This window comes from Trachurus trachurus (genome assembly GCF_905171665.1).
Source record: "Trachurus trachurus genome assembly, chromosome: 16".
NCBI classification, from domain to species: domain Eukaryota; kingdom Metazoa; phylum Chordata; class Actinopteri; order Carangiformes; family Carangidae; genus Trachurus; species Trachurus trachurus.
Genome location: NC_139902.1, coordinates 3,371,447 through 3,397,770, shown reverse-complemented (window position 1 = coordinate 3,397,770; position 26,324 = coordinate 3,371,447). Strand labels below are relative to the sequence as shown.

At 42.3% G+C, this 26,324-nt stretch overlaps 1 protein-coding gene across 1 annotated transcript in view; it reads right to left on the bottom strand.

Moving 5' to 3' along the window:
* sema6cb (semaphorin 6Cb) overlaps positions 1-26,324 on the bottom strand; it is a 142,099-nt gene that overhangs the window by 70,159 nt on the left and 45,616 nt on the right. Inside the window, exons 3-7 of the mRNA XM_083989804.1 lie at positions 22,189-22,303; positions 20,202-20,259; positions 15,371-15,427; positions 13,723-13,824; positions 5,710-5,800 (exon numbers count right to left, since the gene is read on the bottom strand). Coding sequence (XP_083845930.1) covers positions 5,710-5,800; positions 13,723-13,824; positions 15,371-15,427; positions 20,202-20,259; positions 22,189-22,303 — 423 coding nt within the window. The remainder of the gene's footprint in view (positions 1-5,709; positions 5,801-13,722; positions 13,825-15,370; positions 15,428-20,201; positions 20,260-22,188; positions 22,304-26,324) is intronic.

The following is a 26,324-nucleotide window of genomic DNA, read 5'->3' as shown; positions in this document are numbered from 1 at the left end:
TCATCCAAAACACTACTTGGTGTAAAAAAAAACAGCCAAATCCCCTTTTCCTGTTCATCGGAAAGGAACAACCCCCTCCCCCCACCAATAGAATGTATTAGAAGTTATTCCTTAGCATAACACAGGTTGTCTTTAATGTCACATACTCAATACAATATAACTTACATTCTACCCCTTTTTCTTGGTAGGACCCTCCAGGATTTTACAATGTTTTAATTGCAACTATTAACGCAAATTCAACCAGTCCTCATGTATTCTCATCCGCCACGCAATTTATCACCACAAACTCTCTGCAAATTTGCTATCATAGACCGCTGTGGCTAGTTATGGTCACAGGAATTAATGATGTTGTCAATAGCTGTGATTTTTATTTTATTATATTAATAATAATTTTTAATTATTGTTTTCATATATTAAGCTATTATGTGGATTGGGAGTGTGAGAGAGAAAAAAAACACTGGGTGCACACCAGATTTCACATACCAGTAAAAGCTGAAATGCACACACACACACACACACCCTTCTCACTGCTGGGTATACATGTAAATTAAAAAGCTGCTTCATTGGTTTCTTTTTTTTTATTATTTGCCATGGTAAATAGGCCTAAATGTTGCTTAGTGGTAGTTAGTTGGTTGACAATATACAACTTTTTACGTCTGATACATTAATATTATCTACATCTTTTTTAAAGAACTTGACGTTTTTCATGCCACTACATTGATTACATGCATAAGAAACCTATTGTCAACTTAGCTTAATTGTTAGTTGGCTAACAGTAAATATCATGGCTCATTAGCCAACTCTATGTATGTGTTACACACCCCAAACTGCATCTGATGATCATTTCATTTTCTTAAATGCTCGCTGACTGCCCCAATGTATGGCTAAGGCCTATGCATGGTCTTAGAGAGGATGTGTGCAGTTGATTGATTGATTCTTTTTAATGACCACACAGCCAGGCTGGTGGAATTTGCTTCCAGGACAGCTCATTGGTACAGGTTCCTTCCAAACATTTAACTCATTGAGTGCCAACCACGTAATTTTACGTTTATACGTTTTATTTTTACATTTTTTTCCCATGTGTTGTGTGCCAAAAATCTAATTTTACGTGCCCTCTAGGAGCCAAAATGCGTTCTCAAGTGCCCTCATGGGAGCCAAAACATGTGCTAAAGTGCCCACTAGGAGCCAAAACGTGTGCTCAAGTACCCTCTAGGAGCCAAAACGCGTGCTATAGTGCCCTCATGGCAGCCAGAACATGTGCTAAAGTGCTCTCTAGGAGCCAAAACGTGTGCTAAAGTGCCCTCTTGGGAGCCAAAAACGCATGCTTAAGTGCCCTCTAGGAGCCAAAACGCATGCTTAAGTGCCCTCATGGCAGCTAAAACGTGTGCTCAAGTACCCTCTAGGAGCCAAAACGCGTGCTAAAGTGCCCTTATGGCAGCCAAAACATGTGCTAAAGTGCCCACTAGGAGCCAAAACATGTGCTTAAGTGCCCACTAGGAGCCAAAACGTGTGCTAAAGTGCCCTCTTGGGAGCCAAAAACGCAGACTTAAGTGCCCTCTAGGAGCCAAAACGTGTGCTAAAGTGCCCTCTAGGAGCCAAAACGCATGCTGAAGTGTCCTCTTGGGAGCCAAAACGCGTGCTAAAGTGTCCTCATGGGGGCCAAAACGTGTGCTAAAGTGCCCTCTAGGAGCCAAAACGTGTGCTAAAGTGCCCTCTAGGAGCCAAAACGTGTGCTAAAGTGCCCTCTTCAGTGGTGAGGATGCGCTATTATGTGCCCTTTTTTTTCCTTTTCGCCCCTGCCCTTCAAAAAGTCTGTGCACGCCACTGCTCCAGCAGCTCGGAGCCGAAACAGGAAGCTCTCAGCCGACAGTCCTGCCCGGTCTTCATCTCGAGCAACACCGTGTCCTCCCGCGGTAAAATGTGATGGTCTCTGGGCCAAAGCAGGCCGGCACCACCGACCCGTACCACAGAAGGACCGTGACCACCGGTGGGGCCGGTGTTCCCGACCTGCTGTGGCCGAGAGACCATCACATCCCACGGCGAGAAGCGACCCGGCACGGTGCGTCTGTGTTATTGTTGTTTATTTTTAACACCATTTTAACATCACCTTATTTTAATAATAATATCTTTTTCTGGAACCACAATAAGGTTTCACCAGCTTTATCATATCTGATATATTCTTATTTTGCTTGAAGGCATCATTAATGAAAGAACGTAGTTAATATTATTTTCATTCATTATATTCATATTTTATTTTTATTGAGAAGATTGTATGCTAGCTGTTCAAAAATCATATTCCTGTTCTGGACATGTGTGCTGCTCGTATGTCAGGAGTCAATTTTGCTCTTTACTGGATTCCCAGCCCCAGGTGTTTTACAGTTGTTCTACCTGGCATGTCACTGTTTACATTACAAAATAAAGTTTGTGTAGTGCCTGCATGGAGCTGACCTGCTGACAGATGTGTAGCTGACAGTGACTTTCCTCATCACTAAATCTATTCCACTTTCTGATCCTCCCTTACTCACACCAATGGGACTGGACAAATTTTGGGTGAATTCCAATTCCTCTCTTTTTTAACCCTCAATCTTAACCCTCAATCTCAAAAATGTGCGCTCCTGCTAGTGCTAGTGCTGTCCTGATTCTCAGAAAAATTAAGTGCAAGTTTAAGGGCTGTATAGCCCTCAATATTGAGATTTTCCGACACCACCCTTGGGAGCAAGGGCTATCCAGAATGCAGTATTTTCTTTGTTAATAGAGATATGAATATTACGAAAACCATTGTATTATCTAAGTCTGGGGCCATTTTATGGAGTATTTACCTCATTGTTACATAACATTTATTTTCTTATTTTAGGGGTATCGGCATTTAAGGGGTGTCCCATTTCTAAGTCACAAAATAGCCCTTAAAGCTGTACAGAAAAGAAAAATGAATTTGAGCCCACTGTTGGTCCTAACATTAGTGTAATAACTCATCTATCAGACGATGTAGCCCAAACTTTGTGCAAAATTCTATTTTCGAGTAAATCTGGGATGAAAGTGTGGTAGTTTTTTTCCGCATTGGATAATGCAGACGCACGGGTTATGCGTCACGCTGCTCACGATTCATCAGCCAATGCTATTGGATCCATTATCCGTCAATCAAACGTCTGAGACAACACACACACACCGAGCTCGGTCTCGCCCCAAACATTGAATATCCCGCCCGCTCAATAACGACCAATCAAATTTGTTTTCCTGGCTCGGGTAAACTCGTGTGGCAACTTGTGGAAAATCGTAGAAGGAGGCGACAAACAGGACAAACACAAGCTTGAGGGCTGAGGTTGAGGGTCCTGGAGATATCTGTACAGTGCTCAACATACATCAGCACACATGTTATGAGTTTTTAACTCATAACATTAAAGTAAGGTTAATTACATTACTTAGATTACAAAATCTTTAGCACTCTATTAGTTGATGCAAAGATGTATACACCCCACAACAAAAGCTGGTACCTGACAGCACTATGTGTTTTTTGTGTCCTCTCTTCATTTCTAGCAAACTTGTTTCAGTTTTTGCTGGTATGTGAAATCCAGTGCATGTCCAGTGTCTTTTCTCTTTCGTTCACTTGCTCCCGATCCATGTAATAAATTACATTTAGCCTATTGTAATTTTTTAAGAAATTTTGCGACATTGCAAAATCCTGGAGGGTCTGTATAATGTCCTACAAAGAAAAAAGGGTAGAATATAAGTTATATTATATTGAGTATTTAGTAGTGATATGTGACAGACAACCTGTGTCATGCATTCTATTGGTGGGGGGAGGGGGTTGTTCCTTTCCGATGAACAGGAAAAGTGGGTGTGGCTGTTTTTTTTTACACCAAGTAGTGTTTTGGATGAAAAGCTAATGCTTGCAATCAACTCAGAATCGTGAAAAACCCCTAGTTTGACCCCTCACAACTTACTTAAGGCCAAATTAAAAATTTCGGAATTTTTGAAAGTCTGGTTACAGGTACCCCAACTACTTTTTTTAGGGGGTTTCCCACGGGAGTTGAATTTCAACTAACAGCTAAACTAGAAACACTGGTAACTGTTGGTTGTTTCCAACTCATTCAAATACTAAGATCGTGTTTGTGAGTGTACCATGATGCTAAATATCCAGTATGTCTTTTGGAATTTCGAGAGTAGGCCTAGCCTAAAATTCTATTGAGGCTCTGAGCCTGTTGATCGCCAGCTAGTAGTGAAATTATCATAGAACCAATGATTTTGGTTGGATTTTTATAATTTTTTCACTGGAATGAGTATACTGTTTGCTGAAAATGATGACACATTGACTGATGTCATAACCTGGACCCATAGTTGATTGCCAATGAAGTAAAGATGAAAATATTTGGAAAAAGTGAGAAAACGCCTAATTTTTTTTCCATAAAATTGATACAAAATCATGTAGAAATGTGTTTTAAGAGTTATTTTTTCAGTGGATGTTGTCACCACATGTGTTCTGTGTATCTGAAATGCATTCATTGGCAGCCTACCCAGGCTACTGAGGATTTGAAGAAAAAAATCATTTTTTACAATTTCCTGTCGAAAAATAAAGGGTGCATACAGTGAAATGGCCACAATTTTTTTTCGCGATATTTCCGGCAGAGCAGACCCCTCAATTATTGTTCCTTAGAGTCAAAGTTAACAGAAAAAACACAAATAAAAAGTATAACGGACGGTGTCAGGTTCAACCCATTTCCTTGAGCTTTTGAGCCTGTGGCTCCCCGACTATCTCAATAAATTAGAATATCATGGAAAAGTTCATGTATTTGAACAGTGAAACTCATATTATATAGATTCATTACACACATACTGATATATTTCATATCTTTATGTCTTTTAATTGTAATGATTTTGTCTGACAAGGGATAGTTCAACATTTTGGCAAATTGGCCCATTGCCATAATCCCTATAATCATAGGAGTAGGTTCGTTACCTTTATTTGTCAGTGCAAGCTATTTTTAGAACGGCCGAGCCAAGCGGTGAGCTGCTCAGAGCTACGCTACAGAGGCTCATGGGATTTCTTGGTTTCCCTCATCAAACTCATCAAATACACAATCCAACAACTCCAAAACACTCTGGTGGACAAGTTGTGACCTGCACATTCACCACGCTATGAGATAATAACACAACGTTACCAGACAGAGTTGTTTTATTGGCAAATGCAGAGACTGCTTGCTGAAAAACTGTCCCTGAAGGCAACACACATCAGCGGTTTCACATGACTTTTCCTCGAAAACAACTCTGTCTCATAACTTTCCGTTATTATCTCATAGCGTGGTGAATGTGCAGATCACAACTTGTCCACCAGAGCATTTTGGAGTTGTTGGATTGTGTATTTGATGAGTTTGATGAGGGAAACCAAGAAATTCCATCAGCCTCCGTAGCGTAGCTCTGAGCAGCTCGCGGCTCTGCTCTGCCGTTCTAAAAATAGCTTGCACCGACAATTAATGGTAACAAACCTACTGCTATGATTATAGGGATTATGGCAATGGGCCAATTTGCCAAAATGTTGAACTATCGATTTAATGAAAAACCCAAATTGAGTATCTCAAACAATCAGAATATAGCAAAAAAGTTCAGTATTGTAACCTAACTTTATTGAGATGCACTTGTATATAATTTAATATTAGTGAGCAGTGAAGGGAGCTGAACTCGTGATGTACGGCGCCCCTGCTCGGTCTTACTCACCTGCAAACAGGCCAACGTTGGACTGGCGGGACTCGAAGGGGCAGCGAGCCTGTCCCACCACCTCCTCTCCTTCCTGCTCCAGTGTGGACATCTAGGTCAGAGAGGACGCAGAGGCAAAGAATCACTTTATGAGGCCGTAGATGCAAGTGTAAAGTGGGAGTGACAGTTGTTAACACGAAAACGGCTTCACTGTTTACACTCGTAAACTCCTGAAGTCGCCTCCGCACCATCAGTGAGACGAGAAGTCTTTAACGTGACGAGTTCAGTGTCTGGACGAAGAGAAGGATGTGCAGCCAATCGATCAGCGATGATGAAAGTCGACACGTGCATCGTAAAGATTGTGAATGTGAATGTGGGTCAAGTGAGTCCTGCTCTCGCCAGCAGAGAGGAAGCTTTATCTCTCACATACATATTTAGCTGCTACTTCCCGACCTGCTGTTAACAAGGTCGTAAACCCCAGGTATGACAATAAGCAAAACCCAGTGTGTGTGTGTGTGTGTGTGTGTGTGTGAGGGGTGGAAGCTGAATGCATATAAGGCCGCCCTCTGTCGCAACAAGGTGACTGACACACACAAACGATGTTCGCAGACCATTAACACATGGCGAGTGTGTAGTTAACGTGTCACATTCACAGTAGTTTATTCAATAGCTTATTAACCCTCGGATGACCCTTCAGTTTGTACCACATCCATGACCCCTGGACAAGATTTAGACATCAGTTACTCCCAAAATATTTGTGATACACACAGGGCTGGGTCTTGACTAAACATGAAAATCACTTTTGACATGGGATTCAACATTTTTAACCCCTTCCTGGCCAGTTGTTTTAGCTGCAAAAACACAACATTTCTATGGGGTTCTATGGGCTTTATTAGCCTGATGCATCAGCCGCTTACTTCATTACATTTCATATAGCGTCTGAACACGAGCCATAGGGATTCGTTTGCTTCCGGGAGGCGGTTGCTTACATTTGCTTCAACTAATCGCTGCTGCTTGGTGGTCACGTGTGCTATACACCGGTTAAGCTCATAGGTTAATCTTGAGCGCTTGAGTTCAACGTCATCGCCTTCACTTACCCGTCTGTTCGCTGATTGGTCCGTCCGCTCTGGCGGACGTAGCAAACCGAAACGCATTGCTAGTTCCCTGACTACATGGTTGAGGCAAATTAAATTTGCCGGAACCAGTAGGCGGCGCTAGCCTGGCTAGGGCTTTATGGCTGGTGACAGTATTTTAGTGATAAAAAGAGATATCCAAAATCCCCTCAGTGAAAACTTCTGAATATAATACAGTATGTCAACAGAATAAAACAAGAATTTTGAAAGGGGCTTTATCCATTGTTCAGATTTTGGTTCTGGAAATAAGCGCATATTTCATTAGATATTGCCTCATTTACACATTTAAACATACAATTTGACAAAAATATTTGTCTTAATGTGAGTAATAAACTTGGGAAATTTCATGGTGATATCTGTTAGTTACAATTTTTCCTTTAAAATACATTAAAAAACCTATATAATAGGCGAGGTAGACATTTTTGTCCAGCAGAGGGTAATGGGTGTTGTAAAAATGCATTATGGGTCCAAAAAATTGACTTTCATTCTGAAATTCGGGACATCCAGAGTTTACCCAAAGATACACCTCCTTGCCAAAAATCAGGCCCCAGTGACCTTTCATTTGTCCATGGGGACTTGGGAAAGTGTGAGAGGTGGACAAAAACATAGATATAGAAACTATATCTGTGGACAAAAATGTCCGGGGGTAACGGGATGCAGCGTGAATCTTTAAACTCTCTCGTCAGCGAGTGTGTGTGTGTGTGTGCAGGGTTAACGTCAGCTCTCTGCATGTGTGAAAATGTGATCGTGCAGCAGAGGAGATGAGAAAAGATCTGAAATTTTACAGAGCTTTCCCACGTAAACTCTGTATAAATGCCCCGAGGGAGCTGTGTGGAAAAAAATAAATAAATAAAATAAAACACTTCAGATTCTGCAAGAGGTGTGTGTTTACACCCTGAACCTGATGCAATGCAACACAACAGCTCTGCCCTAAATATCACTTCTGTGAAGTGTTCAGTTATTGTTTAGACTGAGTCCCCACTTTGTGTCGTAATGAATTGCATTAAGTGCTCCATTTATTGTATCCACCTAATGCTTCTGTAAAGATCTAGTGGGAAAAGTGCTCTTTATAAAAAAAAAGAAAAAGCATGGATAAAATGAAAAAGTGGCAAAAGGCTAAGTGCGTTAATGTGTTTTACAGTTTGGTTTTTTACCGCAGGAAGCAGACACACAGGCAGCAGCAGGAGAGGAACATGAGCAAAATAAATGTGACAAGAGTTCATTCTGAAACTACCACAGATTGTAAACAACTACTCTGTTTATTTTTATCATAGTTATAGCTCTGTGTTTCCCTCCTCTCTTGTGCTTTATTTCAAGTGTTGATCCATAAGAAGATGTATCTGTGGTTTTAAGAACCAGAAACCATCTCAGCTTCTCTCCGGAGCTCTAGTAACAACAGGTCGATGTCAGCTGATCTCTCTGAGCTGAGCCTCTCTCCTAATTGGCCGTTTTCTGAGTGAGCCAATAAAAATAGAGCAGACATAGCAGATGTTGTGTATTAACACTCAGAGAAAACCAAATCCTACAAGTGAGTCCAGGTGGGCGGGGCTTGGTGGCTGCCTTATTGTGACATCACAAAGTCCTGACAGCTGGTTTTAAGGCTCAGTTTCTGAATACAAGCTGTGTGCATTTCTCTGTGGACTGAGGCTTTGATGCTTTCAGAGTATTAATATAGAACCTAGAGCTGCTTTATAATCACACATCTACCTTTATACTGTATGGAGCTTTAACACAAACATCTACCTTTATATTGTATGGAGTTAAAAGGGACATATAATGGAAATTTCACTATTTGAAGGCTCTTTAACATATATCTGGGTGTTTGTCTTGCCTTCCAGCCTCCCGAAGTTGAAATTCATGTGGTTTTACGAGCTGTTCCCTCAGTTTTCATCCAATTAGGTCATTAGTTTTCGAATTTGCATAACACCACCCCTACCTGTGAGTACTGGTACCGGTAGAAGGGGTGGGGTGAGCAGTTGCAGTTGCATTTAAAGGGACAGGCATTGAAACCAGCCGTTTTGAAGGATGAAAAGAGCTGTGATGTTTGATCCTTGGGGGATTTTGACCGAAGCATGTCACAGACATGTCTTTAAGACACCTGGGAACTATTTTAATTTGTGGAAAAGGGACATAATATGTCTCCTTTAATGGAAACATCTACCTTTATACTATGTGGGACCTTTAATATTCTACTTCCGGTAGTTTTAATTGAACAATGCTACAAAACAGTTTTTCAGTGTTGATGAGGTCTGAGAGGGACTAATTGTAATCTGCATGTAACTAGAGAACTTTGTCCAACATAAACTCCTGTAACCTTGAATGACTCAACAGTCACGGCCCATTGATTTGAGATGCAAATGAGGACTAAAAAACAAGCCTAAAAACAAGAATAAACATGGTTAAGAGTCTCCAATCAGTAATCAGACGATCTGTGCTCTTCAAATGAAATTAAGTTGGGTTCTAAATCTGATTAGAAATCAGCAGTATTGACCAGACGTCTCGTCCGCTGATTTGAATTGAAACAGTTTGTTGTCAGAATTTCGGGGAGAGCTTCGGCTGTGGGACGGTTTGCCCCCGTGGGCAGACGAAGACAGACGGATCGAGGTTTGCATCAGGTTGGAGACGGGCTCTCTTGTTGTCTGCAGACCAGCTGTCTCAGCAGTCTGGTCGGTGAAGCTGCGTGAGCGTCCGTCCACAGACACACACTCGGAACACACAGACGCCTTTCACTCATTCCCCCCGTCGTCCTGCACAGATTATTCACAGTCCCACAGACAGTTTCCTTAATATGATTTACACATCCTCCCTCTCTCCCCCAGCTGTCTGGATAGTCATCTCTTGTGCTTTTTTCAGACCAGGGGGAAAGAAGTGGGGGGGGGGGGGGGGGGGGCTCACAGCTGGGTGGGGGGTTATGGTAGTGGTTTGCAGACAGAAAGAATGTGTGGATCAGCCACTCTTTCACCAGAGGGAGTCTGTGCTGGGGAGGCCGTGGTGTTCAGATGTAGGTCGGTATGCAGCTGGACCCGGGTGCTGACGCTGTGCAGGTCCTCAGACTTGATCCTGGACAGCACTTAGAGACCACGAGCCGACGGCGTGGCTGCGTTTGATTCAGGCCAGACTGCGCAATAAAGCTAATACCATCACGTATTGGATTTCAGGTGAATTAATCATTCACTGAAAATAAAGGATGAGCAGAGTTCTAGGAAGAAGTGAGCTCAGATGCTCGTTCTCTGTTATCACCAAGACGACAGGATGGAGAGTTCAAACTCCTGCAGCTCGGTTCCTGCAAAGATATTTTGTTTACGTCTGTTCCAAAATGAGCAGAGCTCCAGACCTCCTCCAGGCTACGACACAAGAAGCACTTCCAGTCCACAAGACACAAGAAGCACCCCCAGTTCACTCCCACAAATGAATGGATGAATAAATAAATTAAATTTAAAAAAATAATCAACACAAAGTTGGAGAAGATGATTCCCAAACGGGTATTCTAATTCCTGATCACATCAAGAATAAATGTTTTGTCATCTTTAAAAGGTACATTGTGTAGGAATTCCTCCCATCTAGCGTTGCGGTTGTATATCGCAAGCAACTCAATCGTATTTTTCAGGCTGCATTCACGTGAAATTGGGCAGACAGCAGACAGCAATACACGTGACAATATGTTGTCATGGCGATGTGGTATTGTTTACCTGACCCACGTTTTACCGGCTTTCTCTGGACTTCTGTGACTAAAATGACATCTGGTTTGTTACCGACGGCCGTCTGCCCGACTGCAGGTGAATGCAGCATCAGTGTAACGCTCCGTTCCTCCTCACTGCGTTACCACGGTGACTTTTCACAGACGCCACCTCCACCTGAGCCGACAGCTCCGGTGTCTCCGCTGAGTTTCCGTGGTTTCCTCATTCTAAACTAAGCAGACAGACATGCCTTCTACCTACAGCTGTCATCAGTTTGACTCTGGAGACCAGATCTCCTGCATTATAGATAATGGGAGAAAAAGCCCATTGAAGACTGTGTGAACGCTGCTATAACTGAGTGTCTCCAGAGCTGAGGGTCATGTTCACGGCTCTGTTTTGCATTTAACAGTCATTTTGCAAACATTTACAGTACAGCACTGGAAAAACCATGGTTTATTGATTTCAGCTGTTTGACACATGCCCTTATATGGACAGATATAGATAGATATATACTTCATTTATCCCCAAGGTGAAGTTCAGAATTTATATTGTGAAAAGAACATTTTTAACATGCTTTCTGTCTTTGGCCGAGGATGTTTCTTTCTCATGGACAATATTTAGTACAGAATTTTAGATTCTTGTTTCTGAAAAGCATTTTTTCCCCTCATTATCTAATGCGCACTAGTATAAAACTTGTATTATTCTGATTATCATGATTAGTGAAGGTGCACAGAAAACTTTTCATTAGCTCCAACAGAAGTTTGCAGATTTCTATTTTAAATGTCAAGGACTAAAGTGGCGTCACAGAGTCAAACCTACAGTAGAGAGTTACAAACCATCTGTGCTACTCTTTTATTATTAAACTCTTCCTCTCCACAGAGGGAACAACACGCTTTTGTTAATACTTCCCCTCGCTGTGTAAAGGCTGCCAGGGAGTTCTGATTCCGCTGGGCGCCAAAGTGGAAAACGGGTGCTTTGTTGCCCACCCTGACTGCACCACATCTGGACCACTGGGCCAGTTCACAGGTCGGTGGTGGATAAGAAAAAAAACAAAAAACAAAAAAAACTCATTGAGATGTAGAGTCCTGAGTTACTGCGCTCCCCTCTGGATTTCAGACTCCCCCGCATTGTTAGATTTACAGTCCATGCTCGACTCCCTCATCCTCTAATGGCCCTGCTGCTGCTTCCCTCCACACACTTCAAACTGTGGGAGTGTTACCTTTGCATTGTCCTTAAGCAAATGGCATCTGTGCTTTTTTTTTTTTTTTTTCCTACAGCATAATAATATTTGGACTCTGTGTGCTGTTATTTATCAGAACAGTGGGGGGATAATCACAGCATGGATTTGTCTCCCCTCTCCCCCTCGTCCCTCCCTCCTCTCATTCTTCCTCTCCTCCCTCGGCTTTGTGCGTTCAGAGGCGTGAAAGGAGCCGCTGTATTATTACCATCGTGTCTATATGTTGTTTTCTGTCAACAGACGGCCTTATATCTTGTTGCACCAACATATTATTCCGCCGGCATTAAGCGATTGAAGTCATCTAACCACGCGGGAACACATATGGCGGCGAACGTTTCGTCCTCGGCACAGATCTGTTAAAACAGACTCGCTGTGTATATATCTCTTTTACATTTGGCATATGTGCTGTCCCTTTTTATGTATGGAATCATTTTCCAGCGCGTCTGCACTTTGAGCTCCGGGCTGTTTGTAGCAGCATCACTGAGAAACACAAACTCAAGTGGCGGCTGCCAGACTTCTTTCACAGCTGACGAACCGGCTGTGACCCGTCCTTTTTGTAGCAGCGTTTGTGGGCGGTATCTGACAGGAGATGTCCTTTTGTAAGTCATGTTAACATCATTTCATCTCTTATGTGAGCTCTGCCGTGTTTAATGCGGTATATCATGTTTATGTGTTTCTGCTCTTTATTTCGTCGTCATTCAACTCAGAGATCACAATCACTGTCTGGTTTCTTGACAAGGAGGTCTTTAACATACAAGAAAAGCTGCTTTGGTGTTTTAGTGCATACAAACTTAAAGGGATAGTTCAACATTTTGGCAAATTGGCCTATTGCCATAATCCTTATAGTCTTAGAGTAGGTTCATTACCTTTAATTGTTGGTGCAAGCTGTTTTTAGATTGGCGGGGCAGAGACGCAAGCTGCTCAGCTAATGCAACGAAGGTGCATGGTATTTCCAAGTTTCCCTTTCCTGCTCCCTTCCAACCAATGGAAGAAATGTCTTGATGATATTGTCAAATTGTGAAATTGCCTTGGTTGGAATAAAAAGAAAGAAAGAAAGAAAGAAAGAAAGAAAGAAAGAAAGAAAGAAAGAAAGAAAGAAAGAAAGAATGTGCAGGTCACAACTTGTTGCTGTTGGATTGTGTATTTGAGGAGTTTGATGAGGGAAAGATGGAAATACCGCAAGCTCAGAGCTCGCGTCTCCGCCCCGCCGATCTAAAAACAGCTTGCACAGACAATTAAAGATAATGAACCTACTGCTAAAACTATAGGGATTGTGGCAATAGGCCAATTTGCCAAAATGTTGAACTATCCCTTTAATATGCAACAAATATTAACAGAAAATAATTGTAACGATAAAATTTGAGTATTTATGATAAAAAACTGAAGAAATATTATAGAACATATTAATAGGTACAATGAAAATAGACAATTTCATCTGTTTTATTTGCATATTCATTCCCTTATAATAATTAATTGTATTTATTTTAATTTCTGTTGTGTGTTTAACTGATAAAAAATAACAACAGTGATAATGATTATGTTTTGTGGTGACATTCATAGTTTATAATGGCCTATTACAGTCACTTTATTGTTCCTATGTAAACCTAACGCTTCATTAACCAACTGTCAGAGCATCATCACACACACACACACACACACACACGTTGCTTAATACTGAGTCGACATTCCACTCTCACTCAGCTCCCCCTGTGTGTGTGTGAGCCTGATGTAGAAAACATCTGGCGTGTGTGAGCCTCTCTGACCTGTGTTTATGACTTAACGTGGCAATTTCACATAAAGCCGGCGTGGCGAGAGCATGATGTGCGTGTAGTTTACAGCGCGCCGTTGCTGTTACTATGTGAAATAACAGGGTGCAATGGAAGCAGCAGACCAGGACGTGGTCAAACATAATCTCACCACAGCTGGAATATCATCTCTTATCTGTAATTGAGGCCGGGAGGCAGCGTGTGTAGACGTGGTATCTCACCTTATAGTTGCGGCAGGTGGGGTTGAAGGCGTTGGTGCCGCAGGCGAAAAGCGTCTCGTCATTACGAGGCACCAGCACTTTGATGTAGTTGTAACATTCATCCTGTTGGGGGGTAGGGGGGATAGCTTGGTGTTATTGTACATCAGGGAGTGGGTCCACAAGACTCCTGGCACGCACACCACACAATCAAAGCAAGATTTGTAGCAGGTAGACACACACACAGACTCACACTCTGTGTTTTACATCATTATCCTAATCCCCAGGCTGATTCCTGTGGTTTCACTGTAGCTCAGCTCAGGCCAGGAGACCTACAGTGTATATCGTCCCCATGACGACCGTGGCAGCGACTCCCATCAGCTGTGTGAACACCTTCACTATCACAAAAACCTCACTATGCAGGCAACAAAGGCAACGGGACAAAACTAGACTCAGCCTCCTCGTGCTCGTATCCCTCCGCCGCTAAAACTAGTCCCAGGTTAGGGGAGAGTGGGGTAAGATGAGCCATTTTTAACATTCAGGATCACTACATCAAGACAATTATAGTTTTGTTACATATATTTCAGGATGTTGTGCATCCCTACAAACAAACAGCATGAGTGTAATATAACCTGTCCAAAAAAATGGTCTGGTAGCATAGGAGCAGGGTAAGTTCAGCCACCTCCCTTTTTCCCTTCCATCTATCTCCCACCTCCCCTTTTACTCTATATTCCACTTCAGTTACAGGTGAACACAGACTGCTGGGAGACACCAACTCAGTGATGTTTGGGGAGTGTTACATCGCATCTTAGGAAGAATCCCTCACCTTTCTCTTTTAAAGTAAAGTTTGGATTACTTACCGTACTGTAATTCTAAACATCCAGAATCATGATTTAATAATTAGACAAAATGCATTCAAGTGCATAGGGCAGGTGGCTCGACTGGAGCTGTCATATTGACTTTATTAGTCCTCACAGCAAAAATGGTGCACTTTCATGCTCTGTTTACTACCTCATAGATACAACTGATGTATAAAACTAATTTATAATTATCTCTTTTTGTATAAACACAATGCTCATGAAACTTATGATCGACTGAATTCACTTTCGAGAGTGAAAAATGATTTTTTGGACATAAATTTCAGATTTTATTTTATCTTTTTAAATGGGAACAGTACATATTGATGAACACTGTTGTGTAAATATGTCTCACCATTTTAATTTTGTGGTTCTCACCTTCACAGACTCCATGAAATGACACCTTCCTCCTAAATATTTGGTCACATGCTCCATTTTTCTTATGGTTTCCTAGCAACATGTGGTGGCTCAGCTTACCCCACTCTCCCCTACATCCAGAGTTGTGTCAGGCCTGCTTTGTTAGGTCACAGCGACTTTAACCTTTGTCCCCCAAAGTCTCATCATTTTGTCTTTGAGATATTTCAAGGTGTTCACAAGGCCATAACTGTCTTTAGTGAAATCACTACACCTTTGACCACTGACCTCCCAAATCTAGCTAATTCATCCTAGAGCTCTAACAAATGTCTGTGCCAGGTCTTGAGGTAGCTCTGTGAGCGTGTTACCGAGACATCGTGTCTGTGAGAACAAGACGTACGGGGGACGGACCACCTGAAAAACAATATGGCCGCTGCGAGGAGGAAGGAGATCATACTCACGCTGTTCTTCCCTCTCACGGTGCACTTCTCCACATCCTTCGTCTTCCAAGTCAGTTTCTGAAAAAAAAAAATAAAATGAACACACAGCCAACTGTCAGCTCAAAGACAAGCTGTTTCTCGCCATCCCAGCTTTTGTTGCTCCCGATCGTTCGAGTGCCGTTCTGAGACAGCTGTGATGAAAATCTCATTAACTTCAATAAACTGTCATGGAGAAAAACAAACAAAACGGAGGAGAATGGGGGATGCCTGCGGCGGCCTGCAGCTAAACACCGCGGCTCCTCGCCCATAAAACAAATAAAGAAAATAAAGAAATAGGAGGCGTCTGGGTCTGAGAGAACACATCAGCTGCATGAGGGAATCAAAACAAGCAGCGGAGGAGGATTCCATCACCTCGCTGTCCGGATGACGACCAGTCAATTAACCCCAATTAAAGAGAGCGGTCAGAAGCTGTGCCCTCACACACCAACACACACACACACCAACACACACTTCCTGTGTGGAAGTGCTGCTTGTCCAGTGGGCAGCAGCTGCCAAAGATCCATCAACCCGTTAACAAGCCGCACCGGTCGCACAACTCGCACTTCCTCAGAGCTCCTCCACGCCGCTGAGGATGCTGGGAAGTCGTGTGTTATGTTACAGTACAGTATGTACTAGGGATGTCACCATTATACATTTTCTTGCTACAATTATTGTCAGAGAAATAATCACTGTATTACGATTATCACCATTATTATGCATTTATTAATTTCACAACACTATGTGAAAAATCAAATATAGTCAAAATATAATTACATTACTCATTGTTTACACAAAATGTTTCAAGTATTTATTATGTCATATAATATATGATGAATTATTAAAGCAGAAGTAAGCGATCCGGTGGTTGTGGCTAACTTCCTGTCAGCAGATGGAGTTAGCAGTCCCCGCCCTCGTCCCTACGTCACCACATTCACGCGCATCCCTTGGCTGCACACACAGAGAGGACCGCCCCTTTATGCCGTTCTCTCTCCTCATTGGATAAAGGTTGTAGGATACAAGGAAAGTTTTCTCCTCGGCTTACAGCAGAGCAGAGTGACTGACAGACCCGTGTTTCAGACCAAACACTCTATATAAGTGATTGCTGTCGGAAGATATTACTACTTGGACAAACTGATTAATCCAGGTGTGTCTGAATAGTCACAATGGTCAGACACACCTGGATTAATCAGTTTGTCCAATAATGTAAGACAGGAAATGAAGGAGCAGCATTAAGTTCAGGAAGTAGTGGAGCTGTGCATAGAGCCCATTGAGGAACTTTATGATTAATTCATTGTGGTGTTTAATACCATGATTAGTTGTGAAAACAAGTCATGGTGACATCTCTAGTATACGTGTACTGGACCCTGGTCCGGCTCCAGGTCCTCTCACAGTGAGAGCGTGTGAGCAGACGGGAGCCGGATGCCTCGCTCGGCCACACCGGAAACATGATGCAGGGATTATGGGATGGGGGAGGAGTGGTAGAGTATGTGGTCTTTGACATTGTGCCTGTGGTGTGATCTCCAGGCTCCTGATGCCTCTGATACCTCCCTCTCTTTAGGTCTGGATGTCAAACGTGCCTGGAAGAGGTCTCGGCTCCTGAGTGTTGACAAACCTGCAGACTTTTCTTCAGATTGTCCACGTTTGATTTTGTTTTGTTGTTGTTGTTTTTTTGCCAGCACAATAATCATGATAAATATATCCACAAACCTTCATGTACGTGCACATTTTTAATTACCGTCTAGACACCGGCTCACTTGTGTCAACACTTGATGGAAACAAGACGTGGGCGACTTTTCAGTATGAAAACAATAAGTAGTTTCTCTGGATGAAAGACTGTGAAATCTGATTTATTTTACAGTTTGTCCTTGCAAATGAAAGAGAAAATTGAAATTTTCACCAAAACAAATACTGCAGATATATATAAATAAATATGCTTCAAGCATCAAGGATGAGTCGACGTCCTTAGATGCTGAGGAGATGTAGTGTTTTTCTTTTTTAAAAAAGCATAACTATAAAAGCTGATCAGGGTGTTCTCTGTGCTGTAATATGTTTTGAAGCCCTGTTGGAGCTGAGGGTCACAACTCTTAGACCACAAGTCTAAAAAAAAACAAGAAAAACCCAATTTGTACCAAAAGCTCCTTGTTCTCCTGTTCTCCAGGCGTTTCCAGTTCCTTTCATCAGATTCAATCTTGTTGTTGCTGTTTGCCGGTAAGAAAACTGCAGCATTGTGATGAAGAAGAGACTTGCTTTTTAATTCTGAAGGACTTTTTTCAAATTACACCAACATTGTTTGTTTTACCACTGCAGACAGCGCAGGGGGATACATCTATTATAAAATGAGGCGCATGTTATTCTATATTTCTAATATTATGAACACGAGTGTCAAATAGACCAAAATCAACAGTGTATTAGTCATCCTCTCAATATTCTCTGACTTGTTTCTGTAGCCTCAAGCACACAGATGGTTTTTATTATACAGAAACATCTATTTAAAAGGATACTTTAGTTTTTACCGAATGTTACTCACGCATTATTCAAACTGAATGTTTGTTGCTGATGACATCTGGACGACAAAGTCATAGTTTCTCTCTGCTTGAGTAATGGTTAAAAAGGACACTATAAACTTTGGCCTCCAAAGTCTAGTTAGTCTTTATCTGTGTACTGTAAAATTATTTAAGGGTTTTGTTGTTTTATATTCATCATTTTAATTGATGTATACATTTCTTTTTTTTAATAGATACATATTCTATTCCTTTGGCACCTTTAAATTGATGCTGATGGTGGAGTCCACACATACGAAATGGTGCAATTTAGACCCAGAGACTGTGGCAATACTGAGGCAGGATGCAATATATACAGTAGAAAGTGCAATAATTATTTATTACTTTGTATGAACTATGAACTTAGTCGTACTGTCTGTAAGTGATCTCTGTTGGTTGTGTGTGTGAGAAATGGTTTTAAAATCTGTTTTGCAGGATGTACAGCATTGATTGTCCAAGACAATTTTCCCTCCGGGGACATTAAAGTTTATTTTGATTTGATTTGATTGATTGATTGATTGATTGATTGATTGATTATCAGTTTGTCTCTTCATCCAAATGAACATTTTTGCCAAATCTGAAGTAGCATCAAGGTGATACTGATATATCATGTCCCAGAGATTTAGACAGGTATACTCTGACGGTCACTGCTCCCAGGGGTTAAACATGCTGTGGTATTTAGTGAGTGTGACTCAAACTGAGGTAAAACTGCTCTGTCGACTTCTACTGATACAAAGCAAACATCAGTCAGCATTTGCTTTGTGATTGAAAGAGGCTTTGTTGGGAAAAAAAAGAAAAAAAATCTGAGATTGTTTCTAAGAATTGATATAAAACTCTGGGGTATTTTCTTTTATACAAGTTCCTTTTGAAAGTTAAAGTGAAGAAACGATGTAGAAATGGAGGAAATGCCCTCTGTGTTCTAGACACAACTCTTCTTCCACCTCCTTGTGTGAAACACCTCCAGAGCGACTTTGTGAAGATCTGACAGGATTCAGCAGGAGTCAGCATTATGGTAATGGCTCCTTGCCTTGTCCACGCTCGATTTGGTTTACTAATAATTACTTATGGCCACCCAGGCCCGCGGAGATCAGTGAGGGGGAGAATGTGAATGAAAAATGAAGAGCGGCTCTAAAGATGAGGCCGAGGTGGAGGAGGGATGGATCTGTGATGAAGAGAACGCACCATTTTCTGGTGGTTTGAGCCGGTCACGCGCTAATGATCCGGCTCAGATGGATAACGGGAAAAGAGGAGGAGGGAGGATGCGATGGCGGAATATGGGGGTCGAGCCTTCGATAATTTTCCGCTGTCGCACTGGAGGCGGCTGGGGTTCGGCTGAACGGCTGAGAAACTGCATCATATACAAACTTTCAATATCCAGGTTCTCACAGAGCGTAACTGAAATAGGCCGAATGACATTGTAATACCCAGAAAGCCCCTGTTCTTTGTGCCACAGTCCACATCCAGATCAATAGTCCGGCCGCCCCTAGATACGGAGAGGTAGCCGATGTACGCGTTCGCCGCTAATCTGAATACGAGCAAACAAAAGTCTGGGGGCCTCTGAGAGTTTTTATTTAAGTGCAATCATGTTTGACAAATGAGATTCAGATAGGAGGAAGCACAGCACTTGAAAAGCCATAAGAGCAGCGCTCCACTTGGATTGGATATACGTCTGAAGAGAGATTGCTTAATACTTGAATGAAAAGGCAGACAAAGGGTGGAAAGGAAAATAATGAGATACAAACACTACAAGGGTTTTTTCTTTCTTTGGTTCAGAAAAACAAGGGCAGAATTACTATGTGAAGTCTAAACAGCACTTTCTTGCATTGAACCCTCCTCTAACAGCAGGTTAGGTCTGTTTGTGACATGGGATACCTGTAGCTTCAGCTACGTGGAAGATTGTATGGTTTCATTGTATATCTAATAACTGCAGAATCCTATTTTATCCAATTAAATGTCAAGCGAAGGCCGGCTGTGGTGGTATAGCTCACAGATTATCGCTATCGACTCGGAGGGATCAAGAAGTATCAAACGTTCCCCTAAATGTCAGATCCTCAGAACAAGAATCCATCTTGGACCGGAGTTTTTACACAGAGGAAAATCAACAGACTGTGTTTCAGTAAATGTCACGTTACAAGCTGCACATTACAGAATGCGTTGGATAAACAAAAGGCCTATCGACTCAGATACATGCATCAAGCAAAAAAGGCAACAGTGGTTTACTGGACCCAGCTGTGACTTTGAACAGCACGCGGGAGGATTGTCACTCTTCCTACCTGCCGTGGGATTATCTGCTCAGATGAAACGGCGAGATTGATGGCGAACACGTGGTCCCTGCAAGAGATGGAGGCAAGACAACATTAGTTTTGATGCTTTCTGAATGTAAAACTCCAAACGTCTCTGATCTGACCATTTCACCAACACAAAACACACACAAACACACATAAACACCAGCTCCTGCTTTGCTCAATAAGACTGATCGAAGCTGTTCAACAGCCGCAGGTTGAAGGTAGATCAACAGCCAGTTCATTGGCGTTTCAATCTCACAACTTTTCCAACGGCAGAACTTCTCTAACTATCGACACGGGCCGTACCAACGGCTCTAGGAGGAGGGGAGGTGTCCAACGCAGCTGTGGAAAATATGAAGTCCGGTTAGGTACATTAATAAGAATCTCCATACGTTCTTGGACGAGGCTCTTGGCACCGAGAGTAAGAGCAGTTTGAGACGGAGCCAAAAAAACTGAGGAGGAATTTATTCTGTACGATGCAAACAGGCGGAGGGGGGGGGGGTCTACTTTTTAGATAATTAACCTACGACATGTTGATGGAGAGGAGGAGCAACGAGCCTTTAAGGCTGAGAGACGAGCTAGAAGAACTTTGGGGGCGCTGCCAGAACTGCAAACATGAAAGCAGCTCGGAGTGAAGCTGCTGCCTGAGATTTCCAACACAGTCATAAAAGTTTAAGTTCAAGATGGAACAAAACCCAAAAAAGGTTTTTTTTTTTTTTTTAAATGGCAGAATTTATTGTTGAGCCTTCTGGAAGTTGTAGAGTTATAAATGTCGTTCTACCTTCAAGGCCCTTCAATCACACTGAGCCCACTTCATGCTCCGCTGACTGCGTTGTTAAATAAAGGTGAAACAAACAACTCTATGCGCTGTTAGTGTTGTCAAACGGACACTTCTGGGTGTTTTGGCTGCTGATCGCGTTGTAAAGGAGCGGCATGGAGAAAGATCTTCCCATTGTTTCACTAACAAGTCTCTGAAACAGAGTTACACCATGGTCTGGGTCAATACGCAATAAAAAGTGACAATGGACGCCCACAAAGACGTTCCGGTCAATTTGCCTGATGACAGTTCTATCTCTCTTGTCATATCTTCGCTGTGACGACACATACATATTCCTCTCAGCTGTGGCTTGTGAAAAACTTGTAATTTTAACTGTAAAACACATTAAAGCATAAAATATTGATTCAATATTTATTTCTTTGCTTTCTTTTCATCTCTTAACTCTGCATCCAAAAGGTTTAAATGAAGAAATAGTGCTAAATTGTTAAATTTTGAACCCTTGGGGTAGTGTGTGTATGTATGCCATGACCAGGGATGGGAAATGTGTTTCTCCATTCTTCTATTTTTTTTTTATATACATGTACAGTATATTCGGCATATTTTGTAATAGTTAAATAATTATTATTGTTGTCTGATCATGCTTGAATAGCTTTAGATATCATCCTGTTGTATCTACACTTGTGGCCCTGGAACATGAATGGATCCATTCACTGATTTTTTTCCTTTTCCTCAGACTGAGGATGGCTATGTAGCCGAAAACGTTTCCGAGTTGTTTTCGTCTTCGTTCTCACACTGTGGTTGCACTTGTTATATTTTCATATTCTTTGATGGACCATTAAACATGCTACTTTACATCCGTCAACCTTTTTAGTGGACATTCCTTTTTTCTTTCTTTTTTTTTAACCACTGTGGCAGCCTTTCCCTGCTTTCTCTTAGATTTTTTTTTTGCCTACACACCTGAAGAGAGTTTTTCTTTTGACTTTGAGTAAGAGCTTCTTTTCTTTGGTAAGTGACCATGATATAAGCGGGTTGGTGTCCGATTATCAGGAATTTATGGGCTTTGCGTCATCTATTAATTCCTGATAATAGCATTATCCCTTACATACAACTTATCCAATATCCAACATCTCATCAAAATAAAGAGGATAAGACCAGTCGGATCCCCAATCACACACTAGGGAGGGCGGGTGTACTGACCGAGCAGCGATGTAGAGCATGTGGTTGATCCTCAGCATCCTCTGGAAGTCCAGGCCCAGGCGGACCGTGTCATTGTCCGACATGAGACCCTGGAAGCTGGGGTAGAGGTAGGAGGCTGCGTGGACAGAGGAGACAGAGAGAAGAAGAGAAACCGTCTTAATACTGACAGACAGCAGGAGAAAATGAGACCGAGACGTTACTGTCCCTCTGTGGTCTTATTAAAAAGTGTTTTTAAAAACAGTGAAAAGACAGTCAGAGCTCAAACCTGAAATGAATTCACAGATAAAATAAGAGAAATCGGAGCTGTTAACCTGTGGAGACACGTAGAAACACCTGCACATTTAATGTTCTCTTGCAATCTATCTGATTGGTTTTGGAAGGATAACCTATAATAATATAGATGTGCCACCCCTGACTTACAATAATGTGAGATGTGGTTTCATAATGGAGGAAAGAAAACTAGAATATAACAAATAACTTGGTTATACTCGCCAAATACTTTCTACACAAATGTAAATTCTCAAAAACTACCCCACGTTTCTACATTTTTTTTTAAAAGAACTGCACCTTTACTTTGATTCATTAAACTTATGAAATCAAAGAAAGCCCTATTGCTGTATGACAGTATATCAACTTTTTCTTTTGATTGATCCCCTATAAGAAAATGTAGTTTTTTTAATTTATTTTCTATTGCTTTACTTTCTATTATTGTTCTGTTTATATTCTATTCTTTTTGAATGTGCTGTAAGAAATGCTACGCTCAGTTCTGAAAGCAACAACTTTTGTAATTGCTTATTTATATTGTATTTTGCACTTTGCAATAAAAAAAAAAGAAACCTGCAAAGACCCGTGTGTAAGGAAGCCAACATTACACCTTTGCAGTTTAAGAAACACAAAGCCAGTGTTACAGTTTGGCCTATTGTGCTAAAAACCCAGAGCACACACACACACACACGTACACACACAACGTATGCTAATGTGCACTTGTGGAGGAGGGCGGGCAGGAGAGGAGGGGATTAAAAAACAACACCGCATCCAAAAGTTGCAAATTACGCAGCCGTGTCATACAAGTCAGGGTGATTTAAATAAATGGCTCGTGGTTAAGCATTTGTGAGCAGACGCGTCTGGGGAGCCGGCCAAGTGAGACAAATCAAGAGCATCTCGGTGGAGGGGGGGGGGTTTGGCTGCTCGACCCACATTTAAACCGTTTGTCTCCGGGGTCGCGCAGAGTTCGACTCACTGTTGTCGTGAAGACAATTCAAATGTGTTCGCCTGGCAAATGATAGCACATGGTGAAAAGCAGTGGTGGTGGTGGGGGGGGGGCTGGGGTTCCCTCTGGGACCTTGAGGCTGGGGGGGGGGGGGGGGGGGGGTTGATGGAGGATCATTTATTTTCACTGTATCTCCATCAATGACTTACTGTATGAATATGTTGTTGACCATGTCTTTCTTTTGTGAACAGTTTTTAAATTATTATTGCTGAAGGTTGAATTACAGAAGGAAAAAAAAAAAACAGCAGCAGCAAAGCAGAACCATAAGTTATGATATTAGACATGGACTCTTTTAATACAACATAAACCATGCTGCTCTTATTTATCCATGCACATCTGGACATTCATCAACTGCTTTTCTTATGTTTTTTTTTATACAGTGGGCCCACCCCCACTGGAACCCCAAGCCCACCCACTTTCCCAAGCTGCACCGGGGTTCAACAATCCAAATGTACAGGGAATAAATAAATAAATAAATAAATAAGTGCATAGGAGGAAAAAACAGACACAAATTGTCATGATGGACAGAGGAGCAGAGGAGGAAGTGATATGAACTCTGTGAACAGTCATGCTCTTTAACTTCACTTCTTCTGCTGCTCCTCAGACAGGCAATTGTATTTCTTTTCACATGAATGGATCAGGCTTTAGAACTGGCTCCAGAGGAGAGAAAAAAAAAAAATCAAACACGGTCTTTTAATAAAAGTAAAAAAAAAAAACGGATGCCACCTGATTTGTATCAGTTGTTGATGTGAGAAAGTTTGAGAGCCACTGGTTATGAAGACAAACTTCCTGTTACCACAGGCAGGGCTCAGTGGAAATAACAAGGAGCGAGGCTCTGCATAAAAAAAATAAAAATAAAAATAAAATGGTAAGACCAGATGAGCTGAGGGGAACGGTAGAGAGAGAGAGCTATAATATCAGCTCTGTGTGGCACTAAGACTGATTTTCATTTTTCTGCCGCATTTTAATTTCTTCCTGCCTCCCTGTTCTCACACGGCAGACCCGCTCACTAGAGGGAGACCTTAATTTAAACAGTGGGAGACGGTGCCCAGCGCTTTAAATAACAGAATGACAGTCAGCCAGCGGATGGATATAGGCCTACCTCACAAGAAAAAAAAAAAGAAAAAGAAAAGAAGAGAGAGGATGCTGGAGGCAGAAATAAAATTAGCCTGCTCAATCCTGACACCAGGCTGTCTTTCCCATCACAGAGACTTCCCCTGCTGTTCCAACTACACTGAGCAAAGACTGAGCTTGGGGGCCGCGGCGCTCTCTCCATCTGTAAAGTACTGTATTAAGTGCCCTCCAGCCTCCCATCTGACCCGGGCTGCTGCTGAATTAGCAATCCACCGCTAGAGACGCAGCACAATCTGAAATTAGTCTCTCTGCAGGGAGGCCGACGTTCCCCCAACCGCTCGTCTCAAATCGACTGTTTAAAGATTTAAATGGCTGAATGTCTGGCTGAGCGCTGGACCTCGCTGTGCTGTCTGCTGAGGAGACTCCCAGTGGCTCGGCTACCCGTCCCCTGGCGAATGAGGAGTTCTAATTACTCCTCAGCACTTCCACACCCCTGTGAAGTTTAAAGGGATAGTTCACCCAAAATTGAAATTGCACTCATTATCTACTACCCCTCATGTGGACTAAGGGGCTGGGAGAAGTTTCAGAGTCCTCCGTGGCTTCTCTGAGTTACAGGGGGTCTCGGCGTAGCAGTGCATGTCCATATAACGGTTGCAAATGGATACCAACTGTCTTGGTAACAAAAAGACACACCAAAAAACATCCAAATACCTCCATGCTGCTCGTATGTAATGTCTGTCTTGTATTGAAGCCCCGAAATGCGAAATTGTCCCGAAAAAAATTAAATAAGTCTATATTTCAAGCTTGTTTTGTAGCGGAAGCTTCTCGAAGCTCCTCTTCCCGGTTCGTCAAATTTGGACAAACTGGAAAGAGGAGGGAAGAGGAGCTCCGCTACAGCTTCCGCTACAAACAAGCTTGAAATATAGACTTTTTTCCGGGACAATTTCGCATTTCGGGGCTTCAATACAAGACGGACATTACATACGAGCAGCATGGAGGTATTTGGATGTTTTTTGGTTTGTCTTTTTGTTACAAAGACAGTTGGTATCCATTTGCAACCGTTATATTGACATGCACTGCTACACCGAGACCCCCTGTAACTCAGAGAAGCCACGGAGGACTCTGAAACTTCTCCCAGCCCTTAGTCCACATGAGGGTGAGTAGATAATGAGTGAAATTTCAATTTTGGGTGAACTATCCCTTTAAGGGAGCAGCCGGGGCGCTGACGGTCCAGGAGGCAGTGATGGAGGAGTACAGGGAGAGAGAGAGAGAGAGAGGGAGCGGCGGACAAAGACAGAATTAAACCTGGGCCTGAACGTCCTCCGCTGGCACGGCGACAGCAACACTGAGCCTCTTCATTCATTCCAGTGACACCAGTGGGTCGCTGGTACAATGTGCGTTGTCGGTGAATGGAGCAGAGAAATGTTGTGTGGCCCCCGGCCGGGCCTAGCATTTCACAACAACACGCTGCCATTTCCAGCTGCAGCGATTAATCCTTCAGTCGATGGCCAGAAAGTTAATCAGCAGCTATTCTGATAATAGATTCATTGTTTAGGCCTAAATCCAAAATATTTGAGGGCTCCAACTCCCTCATTGTGTTTTTCTGTTGGTCCTCCTTTGACATTACAGTCCACTTATTAACTTTTGGACCGCTGGGCGGACTTCTGGTGACATCACCTCGGTGGTCGTTTTTCACTGTTATCTGAAGTTTTACAGACTGAGCTGCAGTACTAATGTAAGTCTCAGTAAGGACTGGATCTAAATCACAGGAGCAGCAGTAAAATGCTGCAAG